Below are 17,325 nucleotides of genomic sequence, written 5' to 3'. Positions count from 1 at the left end.
CCTTTACATGTCTAATTTTTTTTCCTAGGATCCATTCCGTACGGTTTTAAGGCTTTTCTAGGTTGGAAGCAAGTGTTCCTCTGCTTTAAAATCTCTACGTACTCAGAGTAAATATTTTATTGCCAGTAAAGGTCCTAATTGACTTTTTTGCTACCCCCCTAGTGGATTTATTGGTTTTCAAACACTCAACAGAGAAATTTTTGAAGTACTAATCCGTGGATGTGGTCTGGTTTTTAAATATTCGTTCTCACTTACGCAGTTTGTGTGCATCCACCATCTTGTACTAGGCAGTTTGATGTGCTGACATGGTTGGTCAATTTTTTCTATAGGACTTTTCCATCAACGTATGTACTGTGTAGTTTTGAAGAAGTAGTTTGTGTTAAGCATGTGCTTCATTCATATAAAATGTTCAGAATTTCTGATTGCTTAGTTTCAAGTCCTCGGTTTGGCTGTGTATGATTCCTTCCAGGAAAGGGTCGACATTTATCCCTTCTATTAAACGCATACTTGTTTTCATAGTACTGGGTTAACAGACTTTTCACTCTGAACTATTGTCCTTCGTTAAAGTTCCCCAAGAATCTCTCGCAGCACCATCTACCGACAGGATGGCAGCCCCTTTGCTGCAGGCTTCGTTACAGCAGGAGTAAAATTTGTTTGCTAACAATTGTACTAGACTTTTGAAAGTTATTTTATGCCGCTAGATGACTGGTGTAGAATGCAATGACATCTGCACGTGAATAAAGATGGGCTCCATGAGTATTGACTGGAAAAAAAAAAAGGAATGGATTTGCAATACCTGCCTCAGCACGTATTCTTTTTTTAAATAATAATTGCAATTGCCCGTATTTCAAAAAGCGATAATCTAAACTATGTGGGCAAAGTGCTATGATAAATGAGCCAGCTAAGTGTACCAGTAACATAGGTGCCAGTTGTAAAGCAAAAATATCTGTGTAGTCTGCTTGATTAACAAATGTATATTTGTAGCCCTTTCACGCAATAGAATTAAAGTTTGTTGTTTATTAAAAAGCATAATGTTTTAGGGGAAAACTGCCTTCCTGCATAGAAATATAGAATAGCAACGTTTATGGATATCAAATAAAGATTTGAATTCCTTATATGCTTGAGTGAGAGTATGTATGACACGGGGCATGAATTTAAAAAGTACAAAGTTACTTTGACTTCAGGTTTCTAAGCACTTAGTCTCAGATGCTTTATGGGACTGCATCTTAAAAGCTGATTTTTTTTGCTTTGCTCCAGATACGCAAGATACTAGGCATGTAATTCCCACTGATTCCCGTGACAAGTAAATGTCTAGGGCTTTGTGCTTCTGGGCTGAAGGATTTTGTGTGAAATGTCAAGGTATTGCCAGTTTTTGATGCCAGTCTAGCCTGATGCTGATTTTAGTTGAATTAAGTCTTTTTGTTACTATTAGGTGTAAAACTAGCATCAACTTAATCACCTATGTAAGCTTAAATAAACAGGACAACCTTTTGATATCATCAGGATTTAAAGCAAGAGTTGAGTTTCCTCTTGATCATGATAATTTCTGGCATGCTCAGTGAAACTGGTTCTCTGGCTCAGCTTTTATAAATAGGTTCTGAGTAACTTGCTGTTCGCAATTACAGGGGTTTTTTTATCTCAAAAGCTTGTTGGCCTCTGTTGTGAACCAGTGTCACTGACAGGTTGTTGAAAGTGCAAGTCATTTCAGAGAAAAGTATTTGTAAAACACTGCAAGTACCGGCTCTTGTCGGCGGACGGCTTCAGGTGGTTGGTTTTATTTCAGTTCTCTGAAGTTTTTTACTTTGCCCTTGCACTTTAAAACCATGTTGGACAGTCATCCTTGAACTTCATTCAAAGCACGGCTTTTTGTAGCTGAAACAAACTGCTGAGTTCTAGGTCTGGTGTTGGTTTGGGCATATGATTTAGTCCCTTGCAATGGTAAATTGCTGTAACCTTACCAAAGGACAGCCTGGTTTTGAAAGACATAGTTAAATTCACTTCTGTGATGTGGCTTGTATTTTGACTTGGGAAGGTAAAGATTTGTGCACTAACTATTGCTTTATGGTATTTTTCACATTATGTGTCGTGAAAGAATATGTTGATGCTCTAAACAAGTAGGTTTTTAAACAGGTGACTTCATGCGTGAAATCCAACTGTTTTGCCAACCTATAGCTTGATTTTGAGAGTTGTTGTACTGAATCATGCTGTTTGATTATCTATACGTAACAGTCCCCTTGTAGGACTAAGGTCTTCTAGAATAAAAAGTAGATCCCAGAAATTGCACCTATATTAGGGAGTATGGTACTTAATTTCTCTCTCCAAAGACTGTAATCTGTGTAACTGTGTTCTGTGGTGAGTGTCCGGATTAGCTGGGACTTGCTCTGCTCTGACCTCTTGTCTCTTGGGAGCAAGAACTTCGTTGTGACAATGCAGGTAATGTGCAAGAGGCTCGTTCGTGTAAGTGCTTGTTTAATAAGCAGTAATGCTAGCATGTGCCATAGAATATAGAAAGAGATGCAAATTGTATTGGATAGCATTAAAGACACAGTGACTTAAAGATTCTCTTTGAATATAAATCTGTTTCTAGCACAGTTCCTAGTAAGCTGAAGAGATTTGTTGCTAAAGTTTTGCTTATGTAATGATATTTGGTAATTTTCTGACCCGTAGGTGGATTTGTCTGCGTAGAGGTGTGCAGGACGAACTGAAATGAAGTATATAGCTGGCATGTAAATAAAGAACTTGGTCACTGCATAGTTGCTCTGGGATGGTCACAGAGATAGAAATAAAGTAACTTTAGTTTGCTGATCCTTAGTTTGTAGTTGAGTCCTGAAGTGTAGGTGCCTGAAATTTATCACAGTAATTTAATGGCATTCTGTTCAGGAATGAGTGCTGGATTGTGTTGGTTTCACCTGTGAGAAATAGGAAGTGAGAGCAATTGGTTCACTTTCAGCATTTAATAAAGAAAGTGAAAGTGCAGTAGTTTTCTTAAAACACAGATGTTTTATTTTTGTAATCTACATGAACAGAGTTTTTGCAAAAGCAAAGCTTTTCAGAGGCTGCAGTATCACAGTATAGCTCAGTGTCTTGTGATGTGCGCACAGGTTTTTGATACTAATGAGTATTCATGTCTGCTGTAAAGTATAACTTGTTCTTGATCCTGTCTTGTGTCACTTGTAAATTTTATTTGGCTAATAAAATTAGCCTAACATACACTTTTATAATACCGATGACTACTGCATTAAAAAGAAACATGCTAAACACCTGTATACCTAATGAATTGATACTTGCACAAATCAAGTTTTGTTTGTTTTAACATTAGGTGATGAAAAAGTAGTTTAGAACAGCAGTAGCAGCTGAAACAGCTTTGATCACAATAAATCTCTGTGGGTCACTGACTGTATTACAGCTGTGACAGACTTGCGAAATAAAAGCTGTGCCTTGCCCTGCAGGCTTGCGCAGTATACTTAGGCAGACAAGCTTTACCCTCCGGAATTGAGCAAGCTTTTGGGTTTGTGTTGTGTGAAGTAGTTGCAAGTGGTGTAGGTGCTCTTGGACCCCCGGTTCTGCTTACAGGAGGGCAGACCCGCTGGGAGGCCAGCGGTTTGCATGGCGGGGGCACTGACAGGCGATGTGCTTGGATGGTTGTGCATATGTACTGAACAATTGGTGAAGCTGAAATATTGAAGATGGTTACAATTGTAATTTAAGGTTCTCAAATGCTTTATGGTGTTCTTCCCCCCTGCAGTAACTTAGATCCTTTCTGCAAAGCAAATTTTGCTTTTAATTAGCATTGAAAGACCTAAGTGGATAGGTCAGAACACTGGTTTATTATCTTGCTCTGTCAGCTGATACTATTGTCGCAATATAATGGCATTCCTAGTGCTGCTGAAAAGGGTCTGAGCCTGAGTAGTGCTGAGGACCCCAACTTCCCATTCAGGTCTGAAAATAGAACAGCTTCTTTTTTCTACGTACCTCCGAATGTTCTTTCTAAAATGCAAAAGTTTGGTTTAAATTGTTAATTAATCTCTAAAACTCAAGGACACCCTTATGATAATGCACTCAATAAACAAAAAAACATGGTGCATTTTTGTGAGAATGGGATTTTGCTCCTGCAGTCCGTGAGATGATTGGTTTTCTAATAGAAGGTAGTTTATCCAAGCCTTGTAAAAAGGATTGCTTGTCCTGTAGTAGCTATTATGGATTACTGTTTATCATGTAATTGAGTTCGTACCACATTTACCTGGTATATGTTGTTATAGACCTCTGCTTTCTAAGCTATTGAATAGGAAGAAGGCATTTCTGATACATTTTTCAAACTGTGTGTCTATATATAATACCTCGGATTAATATTGGGTGATTGAAAGTGTAACCCCTGAAATGGCAGTCTGTCTTCTTAGCCAGAGGTGTAGTTTACAAAACAACGGGTTATTTAATCTGATTCTGTGATTTGGTATATGCCTCCCTTAAAGATCAGTTTTCTGCTTGTTATTTTTGTATTTCTTAAACAAATAAAACAATCATGTCCCGGCTTCACTTGAAAACATATTTCACAATGTAAGCACATCATAAGGAGTTTTGAGCCAGCCTGAGCTAGCACTATTTGCTTTTATTGATGGGCTTTTTTTAGGTCTCGAAGTATTACTACTCTATTATTTCTGGTATGTGCGTGTATACACACACACGTACATTACCTCTACTTCCACTTACCTTTAATGAGTATTCATTTGTACTGTAATGTAAGTACTACTATTGATGGGTGTCAGATGTGTATTTCTTATAACAGGATGAAGGGATTTCCACTATATATTTCTATTTGTATAATTCCTATTTACCTAGTTTTCTGTCATTTACCTGTATACTAGGACTTGTGAAGGGGCTGATGGAGTTGGTTGCTTTCCTCCTTGATGTTCCTCTGACAAATCCTAGTCTTTTTGCCTCCTCTGCTCCCAGAACTCTCCTTGATTTCTGTTCTATATATAGGGGAGGAAATACGTAGTCACTTTTGAAGTGATACCTCTTGTTTGTATGGTTCTAAGAGTGTTTTCATCATATCTATATTCCTCTTAAAAATGTCTAACCCATCTCGTGGGGAAAATGGGTAGTGGGAACAGTAAAAGAGCAAGGGCTGTAAAGCTGTAGTTTGGTGCAGGAGAGACATTCTTCAGATTCTTGTATTTCCTGTAGTTCTGTCTACTGAATAGACTGAACAGTTAAAAAGATGGAACGCTTCAGGTCTCAGCTGTAGCAAAAAAAAAAAAAAAAGGATAAAAAATAAAATTCAAGTACTGTTCTCTGTCCTTGGTTTGGCATTTGCCAGTAGGAGTCCTAAACTAAAAGTTCCAACAGCATTTTCTTAAGTATTTTCCTCAGTGCGGTTGATCTTGGTGTAACTTTTTTTTTTTGCTAAAAGTCTGTTAGGCAAAGCTGTAGTATTGCTTATTGCTATTATAGCTATTATAGACAGCACTGGCTATTATTAGAGCACTGGCTATTCTCAGATTGTCAGCCATCCAAGTAACCAAAGCTCCTTAACTTTGAAAACTAGATGTCAAGCCCAGTCAGACTGATAATGCCATCTGTCTGAGGCATCTGGATATTAACCCTCTTAGTCTGATGCATACAGTTTCATTCCTGAATGCTTTCTCAAATGGAAAATACACAGATTTGGAAAGAAGAGCTCTTCTTCAAATAAAGATTGAACTACACTATGTAGACCTATGTATAATTTTGATGCATATTACATTCATTAAACTACTATAAATATCTTTCTTCATGTGTAATGCATTAAGGAATCAATGCCAATTTAGAAAGGGATTAAGTTTCTGGCTGTAAATGTATCAAGATGCACATTTGCTCACTACCATCAAAATACAAATCTGATGAACATTGCTGAAAAATTCCTTAGAAGCAGAACGAGCTGACGAATCTTAAAATACTTCGGTTGTTCAAAGGCTACTTTATACCATGCAATTGCCAACTAGTGTCTCACAGAAGCCCAGCATAGATTTGGATTAAAGCAGTGCTAGATAAAATGCAGGAGTAGTATTTGGGGCTGGAGGTTCATGCTCTTTTTACTAGTTCTCTTTCTCTGTGGATCAATAATGTTGTTTTCTTTACTGCATACCAACGCAGCCTCTGTGGAAAGCCTTCCTCTCCTGACCACACACCCTGATGAACAAATTACAGCAACGTGGGCAGGGCATGGCCCTGGGAGGAGGCTGTGCACACCTTGCTATTGTGTAAGAACACAGTGCTGTCAGCTGTGTTTTGAAATAATTTACTCCTGTTTCATCTTCCAGGTCCCCCCTCCTCAAAAAGGATGCCCTCTGGGCTCACTGCCTGCTCCCTGGCTAGGTTGCAGAGTTGTGAAAGATTTCTGATGCTAAATTCCCAGTTCTGTGTGGTTATCTACTACCTTTTCAGGTTTTAATAGTCTTTTAAGTTTACTGGGTAACAAATTCACCCAAAGTCCTTCATTGTATGGTTTCATTTGGGCTTGTTTAATTGTTTTCTTTCCACCACTGCTGGAATAATAATGTGCAGTTTACTGGAGAGACCTCCTTTGAGTCCTGTCTGATTGCAAGTTCAGGACTTGTCCCCCTGAGATCACTACTGGACTGTGGGATGGTTGGAATTGTTTAATTGCTAATGCCGCTTGCGTAGGATATTTAGCAAAGTGCGTTCTGCAAGAGAAGTAATGCTGGCTTTCTACTGTTATTTTCATGGAGATGTAGCTTCCAAAAAAAGAGAGATCCCCAGGAGAACAAGGGGGGGTTTCAAGCCTTTGCAGTAAGTAACCTGGTGAGAATTGCCATGCCTTTTTCCCTTTAGGCCCGCCCATCTGTTATCTTCTGCAATTTTAAATGTAGGAACACTATTTTTTCTGTAATGACATCATTTAGAAGCTGTTATTGGAGTTTTCTTTTACTCACCCAGCACCAGCTGGAATCTGGGCTTCCTTCCGCTCTGTGGTATCAACGTTACTTTTAAAGCCTCTTTGAGGTATGAGCTTGGTGATGAATCAGCACCACGTGTGTTTGGGAAACATTGCATTGGGTTTGCGTGTAGCTGGTGGTGATGGGCAGCCCTTGGTTTCTGTGCACTGGGGGAGTCAGCTGAGAGGGAGTTGAAAAACATCACCTTTGGAAGGAAGGTTGGGAAGGAAGAGCTGGGCTCGTTTTATTGCTAGTGCTGCCCTAGGCCCAAACTTTTGCAACAAGCTGGTGCTGCATGCTCTCTAATGCCTTCTTACAGCTTGTTTTCTTTCTCCTTCACAGGGCGCACTTCTGCATGGAGGGAGAGGATGGGAAAGCTGAGCCCTGAAAAGCACACCGCGAAAGTCCAGTAAGGGAATAGAAACCTGAGCTGAGCCCCTGACGTACAGTTCCCCACTCTGAATATGCTATGGAGATTGAGCAGAAAAAGGTGTTTGCCCAGAAAATACCAAGCAAGATAATGAAGGACAATCTGTTATCTGCCAGGAAGACGTGCTGCATGAACAGCTTTTTCTGTTCAGGTAAAATAATATGCCTGCAGAAACAATCTTGCCTAAATTTTTGTGTGTGGCAGCTCTGTGATTTACTTATTCGTGTTAATGTAGCATGTTGTGTTACGATACTAGCATGGTGGACTGTGTTTCTTGGCTTTTGCAAAGAGCAAAAAAGGAAATGTTTTAAAAAATTTCAAGAGGAGAGTGAGGCAATGAGTGTACAAGGAATAATAGTAGAGACACCTGGGTTGGGGTGGCGAGATCCTGAATGAGAATAGGTTTGTTTATGCTCGTCTCTGAGTTATAGTATACAAGTATTAATTAAGACATGCAACGTCTTTGTGTAAATTCCCCATGTTACAGAAGGTGGTGGTGGAAGCATTAAGGCATATATATATAAAGACAAAGAATCACATTAAAATGATATCTTAACACTTAAGCAAAAATTTTTGGGGAAAAAAATCCCACGTTTTGGACCATAGCCTAAACTTTTTCTCAAGTCCATGTGTTCAGTCTGTAGCGAGACTTGTACACTTCAGTAGGTGCAGAAACAGGAGCCAGAACTGGGGACTCATGAGGCAGAGGGACTTGGTAGTATTTAGGCATCTGAATACTGGCCTTTGCCTTTGTTCCCGTGCCCACAACAGTTGTTTTTACAGCTTTCTTCCTGAATGTTAATTTTTCCTTTTGTAGCTCTCAATTCTAAACCATAAAATCTATCTGAAAAATCTTCCATCAAGTTTCTGATAAATACATAATATAAGTACAGGGCAGGAAGTCTGCGCTTCTGACATAGCTGGCTGTGAGTGACATCAATTGCTTCTGTTACAGGAAAAAGAGGAGGAGCAGGAAGAACATTTTCAGCTGATCTGTTACTGCCGTGTAGGGTGAGCAATAGAATGGTTCACGCCCCAGCAATCACAGCCAGGGGTGGTTATTCTAAAGTTGGTAACATTGTGATGAAACTATTGGAGTAAAACCATTATTTTTATAGGAATGGTGATTTATGTTAAAGATTAAAGGAAAACACCACAATTTTGCTGGCTGGTGGCAGACAGGAATGTAAAAGTGGGACATTTACCAGCAGAGGGCAACAGTCCCAGAGGCTGATGGCTTCTGCAGCATCTCCCTGGTCCAGGGAGAGAGCTGGGGTGGATGCACCAGCCCCCTGTGCTTCACAAATCACAAGCTTTGGAAAACAGTGCTTCAGTGGGAGTCTCTTACCTCTTAAGCTTCAGCTGCCAAAATATCACTGATTCCAGCTCTGGGAAGGTCTCTACCTAGAAGGTCTCCTAGAGCTTCCTTTTGAGCCTTGTGGTAACTTGGATCCCCGTGAGTTGCTGTAGTAGCTAAATTTTAGCTGCTGTTTTGGTTTTGTTACATGAAAGTGGTCTGGCATGCTCTAAATTCTACAGTGGTTGGGCAGCAGATACCTTCAGGATTTCTCTGCTAAGGCGCCTCATGCCCTGGGTCCATCGGGAGTCAGTGCGGTACCCGAGTACCGCCTCCAAGTGACCTCAGCTAGCCACTGAGATATCGAGGCAGCTATTTCAGTAGATAGCTTTCACTGTTTTTCTTATGTTAATTTCCTTAGTGTACCTTTTCCCAGAAAATGTATGATCTAAATATAGATCTATCTAAATGAATATTTACTTAATTAGAATCACAGAATAATTTTAATTGGAAGGGACTTCTGGGGGTGATCTGGTTCAAATATACCTCAAAGCAGGACCAGCTTCAGGGTTAGATCAGGTTGGTCACTCAGACATATAAAAAATATATATATAAAAAATAAGTTGGAGATTGAGACATATATATTTTAAAAAACCAAATAACTTAGGCTGAGAAGCAGCAGCCTTGGAAGCTTCCATGAATGCAGTGTTTTATGTATACCTTTCACACTCTTCAATGCAGAAGCCATAGTTTAAGAAAGATGATTAATAATTTGGTGGAGGGGATTATATAAATAAAAAGGAGAGCTGCTGAGGATAGCAAGTTGTTTATGGTCTGGATCTCTGGAACCTGTATATTGGTATATACCTGGAAACAGGTATATGCAGGGGAGTGAGGGGGTTTCTGGCTTGCTGCTTGCACTGTATTTAAACTGTATGATCCTGTACTGGACTTTGGGGATGGGGCCCTTTCTGCTGAAGCTGTGGAGACTGACAGGCTGTTGTCCAGGTGTATTGATGCTCTTCACAGAATTAAATTCTCAAAAGCACTCAATATGTTTTAGTTAAAATCTCAGGGTTAAACCAGCTGCCAGACTTTGGGCTGGGAGAGAGTTTTGGATCAGATTGGCAGGGGCTGGGTTTATTCCCTCCCTTCCTGGCATTTTTATTGAAGAAATTCCTTGCTGTTGTAGGGACACTGACAATGCTTTGATCTCTTCTCCCTACAGCTCATTGGAATTGGGGGGAGGGGTGTTTGGTCTTTCATTGTAGATCTGAAGATTGTCACAGGAATCTGGAAAGGTCTTGGTGGGCCAAGGAATAGTGGTACTGGTTGGAATGGGCATTCTGTGGACCCTTCTACTCTGAGCATCGGTTATATGGTGGCCAGTGACTGAAGGCAGATTAGATGTAGGAGAAATTTAGGACTACTTCACACTACGAATTTTTGAAAGAGGCTGGAAAAATTCCACCCATCAGGTGTTACTTCTTTTAACTGCCTGCTCTTTCAAGATCTCAATCTCTGCACTTAAAAACACACAAAAAAATTTGTCTTGGGGTTGTTACCTAGTCACGATTATTTTGCAAGGCTGCTATAAAGATAATCTCTGATTACTGGAACATGCCTTTGACCCATTCCAGCAAGGACTATTCGCTGGTTTGCTCTTGTCCATCACTGGGATTTACCTTTCCGTGGTTGCTCTTGGCATTTGTAGAGTCCTCTGGTTTGAACTTGTGTCTTGCAGTTTTGTATGTTGTGCATCAAAAGCGTAAGACTGAATGGACACTCGAGAAGTACTTGAGGATCTGATAGTTTAACAGAATTCTCAAAGGAAAAATGCAGGAATTTTGCCCGAATCCTGTGTGAAGTTTGACTTCATGGCTTTATCTGTATTTCTTTTGTTTGTGGGGAGGCAGCCAAATGGTGTTTGAACAGCAGGACTCTCAACTCTCCATCTCCATGTGACTTTGATAAAGTCCTTTAACTTCCAGGTGTGTTAAGTTTTCTTATCTGAAGAATGGGGGTGATGACTAGCTAAGATTCTCAACAAGCTTTTGAAACCCTCATGTAGAAGGTGCAATAGCATGTGTTCAGTCATCATTGCTGATATATTTTAAAAGTTGTATGAAACTTAGGTTGGTAAGGAGGATGACACAGTTTCAGGAGAAATGTAGAAGAGTGAGGTATTTTTATTTACAAAAGAGATGGAATGGCATCTTGCAAGAGAAATCTCTTGATGCTTCTACTTATCTCTTTCCTTTGCACAAGAACATTTTGTGAATGGAAAAGTAATGAAGAAAGCAAATGTTTGTCTTCATTATAATTAACCTCTAGGGCCTCATTGTTGCAGAATAAGATTAGAGAAAATCTTTTAATAAAATGCCAAAAAAAATTATATAAAAGTCCCTGCATTTGTATCAATTAGAATAAAAATGGCAAATGTGATTTAGTCCAGTGTTTCAGGCTAAATAGCACCTGCAGTTTAAAAGGACTCGTGTTGCCTGTGCAGCATGTATTTGACCTCATAGATTGCATAGAAGCACAGCAAGATTTTTATAAATTTGGGACCTGGAGGCTAGATCCAGCTTTCTGCGGAGGGAGTTGGAGACCTGGTGGGGCAGGGATCCTCTCTGTCGCCAGCAGGTCTGGGCATCACGTCTTCCCCTGCCTCTCCCTGTGCGTGGGCGTGACCGTGTCCTTGCTACGGGGGATTTTCAGTCCGCTAAAACTTTTCTTTAGTCTATAGATCACAAGGATTAAAGTGGTTATGTGCCCTCAGCTCATCCACCGCCTCCCCCAGAGACCAGCTCTGTGGCACTGATGTAAGGACTAGGATCAACGGCCGGCGGGTGGGTGGGTGGATGGAGACGAGAGGTGCTTCCCCCGGGTTGCCAGCTCTCTCCCGTCCCGCCGCCTTCCCGCTCGCCACCATCGTTCCCCGGTAGGACGGCTCGGGGCGGTCCATTGACCTATTTCGTCCCTTGCTGCCGTAATCGGGGGCTGTGCCAGCGGCTCTAACCGGAGTCCGGGCCAGGAGGGCGCTCTCGGGGGCGGGGGCCGGGCCGGGCGGCGGGGCCGCCCTTCACAGCTGCCGTTGCCCGGAGACGATCGCAAGCTCGTCGGGGTTGGGGGGGGGGAGAAGGAGGAGGTGGCGGCGGCGGGGGGCGGTGCGGGCTGCGGCGGCGGCAGTCGCTGCGGCGGGGCGCGCCGGGGACGCAGCGCTCCGCTCCCGCAGGAAGCGGCCCGGGGCGGGGGCGGCCGCTCGCAGCCATGCCGGGCCCGGGGTGCTGAGCCTGCCCCGCCGCCCGCCCCGGCCCCCGCCGCGCCGCACAATGGAGGAGGAGAGGTAGGTACCGCCGCCGAGCCTTTGTGTGTGTCCGCCCTGGCACCGCGGCTCGGCGGGGGGGGGGGGGGGGGGGGGGGGGGGGGGGGGCGTGAATGGGGGGGCAGGGGCAGCGGCAGCGCCTGCCCGGAGGGATGCGGGATGGGGATGCTGTTCCCCGGGGAGGGGGATGCCGAGCCCTGGGGAGCTCTCCGTGGCTGTGCGCAGGCATGCGGGACGCGGCTTGCGGGGATTCCCCCCCCCCCCCCCTTCCTGGCCTCATCGCAGAAATACCTTCTGCGATCAGCGCCTGCCGTGTTATTACTAGATGTTGCAGTGTCATGGTGACAGGCTGCTTCGCCCCGAATACCCAAACGGAGGCAACAGGGTGGTGTTTCAGTAGGATGTTCTTTATATCAGGATAACGAGGTAAGGGAGGCTGCTCCGGTGGGTGTTCTCTAAAATCGCTGGCGGAGCTCGGGAGGTGTGGGCAGAAAGGTGGGCTGTGTGCTGCGGGGTCACTCGGTCCATGAGATGTGCCTTGGAAAATACAGGGCTTGTGTCTGCCTTGTATCTTGAACCTCCAGCAACTGACTTGGTCATTCAGTTGAAGACATACCTACTGATATTTGGTGCTTTTCTGAGTAATGAAAGAAAATCTGTAACATCTGTGGAGCCTTCAGGGGTCAATTTTCCTGTCTGTGTGTGTGTGTGGAAGCTGCGCACCGCACGGGTGTTACGGTGGGCAGGAGGGCATCCCGTGTCTCCCTTGCACGGTAGCTGGGCCATATACACTTTATTTCCTGCAAGGCAGCTATCTTGCTCCAAAAATCTGTGTGCAGAAGTGCTCGCAGAGTTGACCTGATGTCCACCGAACGTGTAAGAGGTTATTGCTCCGCAGGGACTTTGTAGATGCCAGAGAGACGTTCAGTGTTTCTGCTCTGCCTTCATTCTCCCTCCCTGCTGCCTGGCTGCCTTTTGCACACCATAAGCTCACGCTTCAAACTAAACATTAAGCTGGTTTTGTGGGGTTTTTTGTGTGTATGTTTTTTTTAAAAACAGGATATGCTGAGTGCTTCCTTTTGTGCTGGTGACCTTGCAAGGGGTGGGGGAACAGAGAGGGGGCTTGACCTACTGGTAGTACTAATCATCAGGGCTTGACAGAAGTTTTAAGTATGATACATTGGAAAATTAAGCTGGAGTCAACCCCCAAATTCTGGAAATTTTCCCTCCGAGGGAAAACACTCGCAGCAGCCTGTGGGAGTTGCTCTCCAAGCTCCGAAGGGCAGCTTTCTACCCTTCAGTGACTCAAGGGTTCCAATTGTTTGTGTATTTAATGTGCAAAACAAAACTTTGAACCTGTCACATCTCTCTTTAAATTACATTGTAGGGTTTCTGCTTCCCATGAGGGTGTGAGTGGCCACCTCTGGATATTAATCCAGTTATTAATTTTAAGTGCCTTGAAATCTTAGATTGTCATGCTAGATGCCAGCCCATGGAATGGGTTTTCCTTCTTTTTTTTCTTTTTTTTCTTTATATACAAATGAGTCTAGTGTTTGAGGAAGTGGAACTGAACTGTTTTGATACCCCAGGCTGGGATCATCTTTGGCACGATTACTTATTACCTTTTTTTATGGTTACCAGCAATGCTCTTATTGTGACTGGAGACCTTTTGTTGGGGATACAGCGGTGAAAAAGTCACTGGGAAAGTACCTGGACTGTTTTGCCTCATCCTTTTTTCCCACACCACCTGTTTTTAGGACATGAAGGACTGTCCCCATCAGCATGGTCTCTGCCTCTGGAAGTGAGGAATGATTACCCAAATTGCTGCTTATATTTCTAGTTTTCCGGAAGAGGAAAGCAGTCCTGAACTGGTCTCAGGCAGTAGCGATGTGGGGTTTGACTCTTGACAAGGAAAGCTCGAAATGTTCACCTGCTTTCTGGTCCGAAAGGGCACGTTGTGTGGGGACTGTGCTGAGGCTGCTTTGCCTGCGCTGAGCAAGTCCTAGGAGGTGTTAAAAAATGACCTTGGTGGGCGAGCACCCTGGGCTGGTTCTGTTCCCGTTTTTGTACTTTTGCCCTGCATTTCAACTCAGATCTATGTCATTCAGATCAGGCCTCAAATTTTACGCTCTGTGACTTTCCTGACAGCAGAATTCCCCCTGGTTTTTAACAGTATTGCTTTTTCCATTTTTGTAGTGGGTGAGGAACATGTTATTGGTGCTTGCATCACCTCTGACTCTGGTCCCAAGCCTGCCTGGACTCAAATATCCTGGTAACTTGTACATCTGAGTTGTGCAATGGTATCATGTGCCCATGTCATTGCACATGGGCAGAAGCAGCCGAAGGCAAGGGGGATTTAACCTGAAACATTCACGTTTGGCAACAAATTATTTCAGACTCTTGATTCTCTCTCACAGTGCTGATAGGGATTTGCATTTTATGGAGAAATTACATAATGCTGTGTGATCGGGCGTGGTACTCTGGTTCTGAATTTGCAAGATGTGCTTGAGTTTGAGGGGAAAAAACCCTGGAATACTAATTTTTTTTTTTGACTGAAGAATTAAAAACCCTGTAATTTTAACTTTATCTTTGGGTGGGGGTGGTCTTTTCATAGTACTTGAGAAATACAATATATACCTTTGAAAGCAAATGGTTTTGTCATATTTGAGTTATTTTGTGTTGTTTCCATTACTGTCAGCAAAGACTTTTCTTCTCAGTAGTTCCTGAAGTCTGTTTTTCCCCTGAGGTCTCCTTTGATAGGAATATCCTTTTGGGGATCTGTTGTATACCAATTGCGTGTTTTTTCTAAGCTAATGTCTCCATGTTGATGTAGGCACTGGAAAAAATCAACAAAATAGGAAAATAATATTGCTATTAAAAAAAAAAATAATCCTTTCCATTATGCTACCTCCCTTATGTTTTAATGATAATATGTTTCTTTGAAATCCTCTCAAAATCCATTTCAGTGTTTGGATTCCTTCAGTTGCATTGTTTTTACAATCTTTGTAATGTGCCTAAAGACAAATGCAGAAATTGAGATTTTTATAAATATGCCATTACACTGACATCTTTTTCCTACTGTGTCTGCCTGACTCGAGGAATAAAGCCACTGGGCATAATGCGCCATGATTTTGGTCATTGATTCTAAACAGAGAGTTACTGCAGTTAAGGTGAAACAATTTTTCATTTTGCTGAGACTAAATATTTTCGTCTCTGTTTATCTGAGTGGAGGCATTTAGGGTTTGAAGACTAGTAACTGCTATGTATCACATTTTTAAACCAGAGCTATGTCAAACCTCTCAGAAACTGAAGATTAACATTTTCTGGTGATGATTGTAACGTACCCCACAAAGAAGCTCCATAGTCTTTGCAAATTTACAGTTAGCACATCACCTTTAAGTTAATATAAGGATATGAAGTGCCTGCAGTGTTGGATTGCCCATGCTGCTGGAGGGCAGGTCGCCAAACCCTGTTGACTCTGGCCAGCCTTGGAGGTCTGAAGCTCCATGGTGTTACGGGACAACCCAGGAGAGCAGAGCTCAGCCTGTGGTGTGCAGGCAGGAGATGAGAGCAGCTCCCAGAGACCCTTCAGTGCTGCACAGAGGGATGAGGCTGGGCATGTCTGGAGTCCCGTCATCTCTCCAGTGTGAGAGCCTGGTGGAGAGGGACCTTTGTGGTGTCCGCACGTGGGCTAGGAGCTGAGCCCGGTGGCTGTTCTCCCAGAAGCAAGAGCAGAAGCTTATCCTTCTCTGCTCTGAAGGAGAGCACAGTTGAGATCTGCCCCTCCTTTAGGGTGAACTCCTGGCTCCAGTGGTAGAATTGGTTTTGGCAGAGATGGGATTTTGTTCCCGTGTTTTACCAGCTCTCTGCACGGCAATAATCTTGCCAGGGGACAGTTTAGCTCTAAGTAAGGCTTTTATTCCTTCACGTAATCTACAAAGACATCTGTAATTACTGCTGGTAACTAAGGCAACCCAACTTTATAGTTGATGCATGCATGCAGAAAAGCTACGGGTTATGGGTTTTTAAAATACCTTTCTGTTGGTTGGTATGCGGCTGTGCTCAGGCAGGAGCTGTGCTGTGAGCCCACGGGTAGCTTGAGCTGAGCCCTGCTACTACTGGGTCTTGGAGAGGAGGAACACGGTGTAAACGGGGTTGTAATTAGCTTTGCTGCCTTAACTGGGGACTCTCAAATCAGGGTTCATATTTTCTACTTGGGGACAGCGTTGAAAGGCCGTGCAGGAGGTTGTGGTGGGATTGGTGCTTTCTGAAAGTGAGAGCCTCTTTGCTTATTTTAGGAGAATCTTGCTGTGTCCCTGACGAGAATGTTCATCTGTCCCAGGGAAATTAAATCATTTGTCCATTCGCTCAGTGCACGGCCTCGGATGGCCCAGGAATAGAACAAATTGCTCCTGGCAGCTGGCTTGCGAGTCCCGCTGGTGTAGTAGGACATCAGCTAGGCAAACGTGAAGGTGCTGGGGGGAAAGTCTCTGTGGTCACGGGGCGCTGGGGCTTCTGCATGTCCGGGTGGTCTCGCCTAGTACCTTTGATCAGAGGACCCTGTTCTTCCTTTGCTTTGCTCCATTAATGTAACAACAGGGTAATGTGTAATAATTCTTAGCGCTGTGGGGAAAAAACCCCTCGGAAAAGGGCTATGCAATGCGCTGGTTTGGTCTTCTCGGGGGTAGCTGCTGCTTTGTGGCAGGTTGCATTTGCTTGGAGCGTTTAGGTTCTTGCATTTTTACGTTGGAAATGTGTTGGTGACCTCTGAGAGTGTGTGCATGGGGGTGTGAAATCTTTCTCCCAGATAAAATCATCCTCTGTCCATTACTGGAACGCAGTTCTGTGGAGGCTGAGTCAGTCTCAAAGATGAGTTACAGGCTTCGGGCCATTAATTTTTCAAATGTGTTGAGGATGCCTTTTAGGATGCTTTTAAAAAAGTTACTTTTCATGCTTTTTAGGAAGAACCGATTGATCTTTTTCAGAAATTCTGAAGCAAGGTTTTTGCTTTTAAAATACACAGACAAACGTTGGTGGAGTCAGGGCTTTATGAAGGCTTGTTGATCTGACATTTACTTTGGTCTTCAATGAAACTTGCCATGTCCTTTGAACTGTATCTTTTGCCAGCGGAAAAGTTTGAATGTAATGAATCTTTGGTCTCCCTCACTGGAGTGCAAATAAATAAATATCAGCGGTGTGCTTTTGCTTATTAACGAAGCCCCATGATTTTTGTGTCCATCACTTGACTTTTGGATCCCGCGAGGTCTGCGTTTGACGATGACTGAAGCAGTGTCCCATGGCGGTCCAGCTGTCCCTGCCACTGCCTTGTGGTTTCACT

General features: G+C 43.2%; 1 protein-coding gene across 5 annotated transcripts in view; it reads left to right on the top strand.

Moving 5' to 3' along the window:
* Positions 1 to 7,263: 7,263 nt before the first annotated feature.
* The window catches only part of KLHL3 (kelch like family member 3), a 51,201-nt gene continuing 41,139 nt past the window's right edge, over positions 7,264 to 17,325 (top strand). For 3 of the 5 annotated variants that reach the window (XM_054841206.1, XM_054841205.1, XM_054841201.1), the window contains exon 1: positions 11,828 to 12,008. In XM_054841206.1, the coding sequence (XP_054697181.1) occupies positions 11,995 to 12,008 (14 nt within the window). In that variant the 5' untranslated portion in view covers positions 11,828 to 11,994. Of the gene's footprint in view, positions 7,517 to 11,827; positions 12,009 to 12,350; positions 12,414 to 17,325 lie in introns of those variants that run through there. The other 2 variants (XM_054841203.1, XM_054841204.1) reach the window with 2 other exon arrangements.

Source organism: Grus americana, chromosome 14, assembly GCF_028858705.1.
Source record: "Grus americana isolate bGruAme1 chromosome 14, bGruAme1.mat, whole genome shotgun sequence".
Classification (NCBI taxonomy): Eukaryota; Metazoa; Chordata; class Aves; order Gruiformes; family Gruidae; genus Grus; species Grus americana.
The sequence above is the reverse complement of the archived record's forward strand: the minus strand, read 5'-3'. Positions and strand labels throughout refer to the sequence as shown.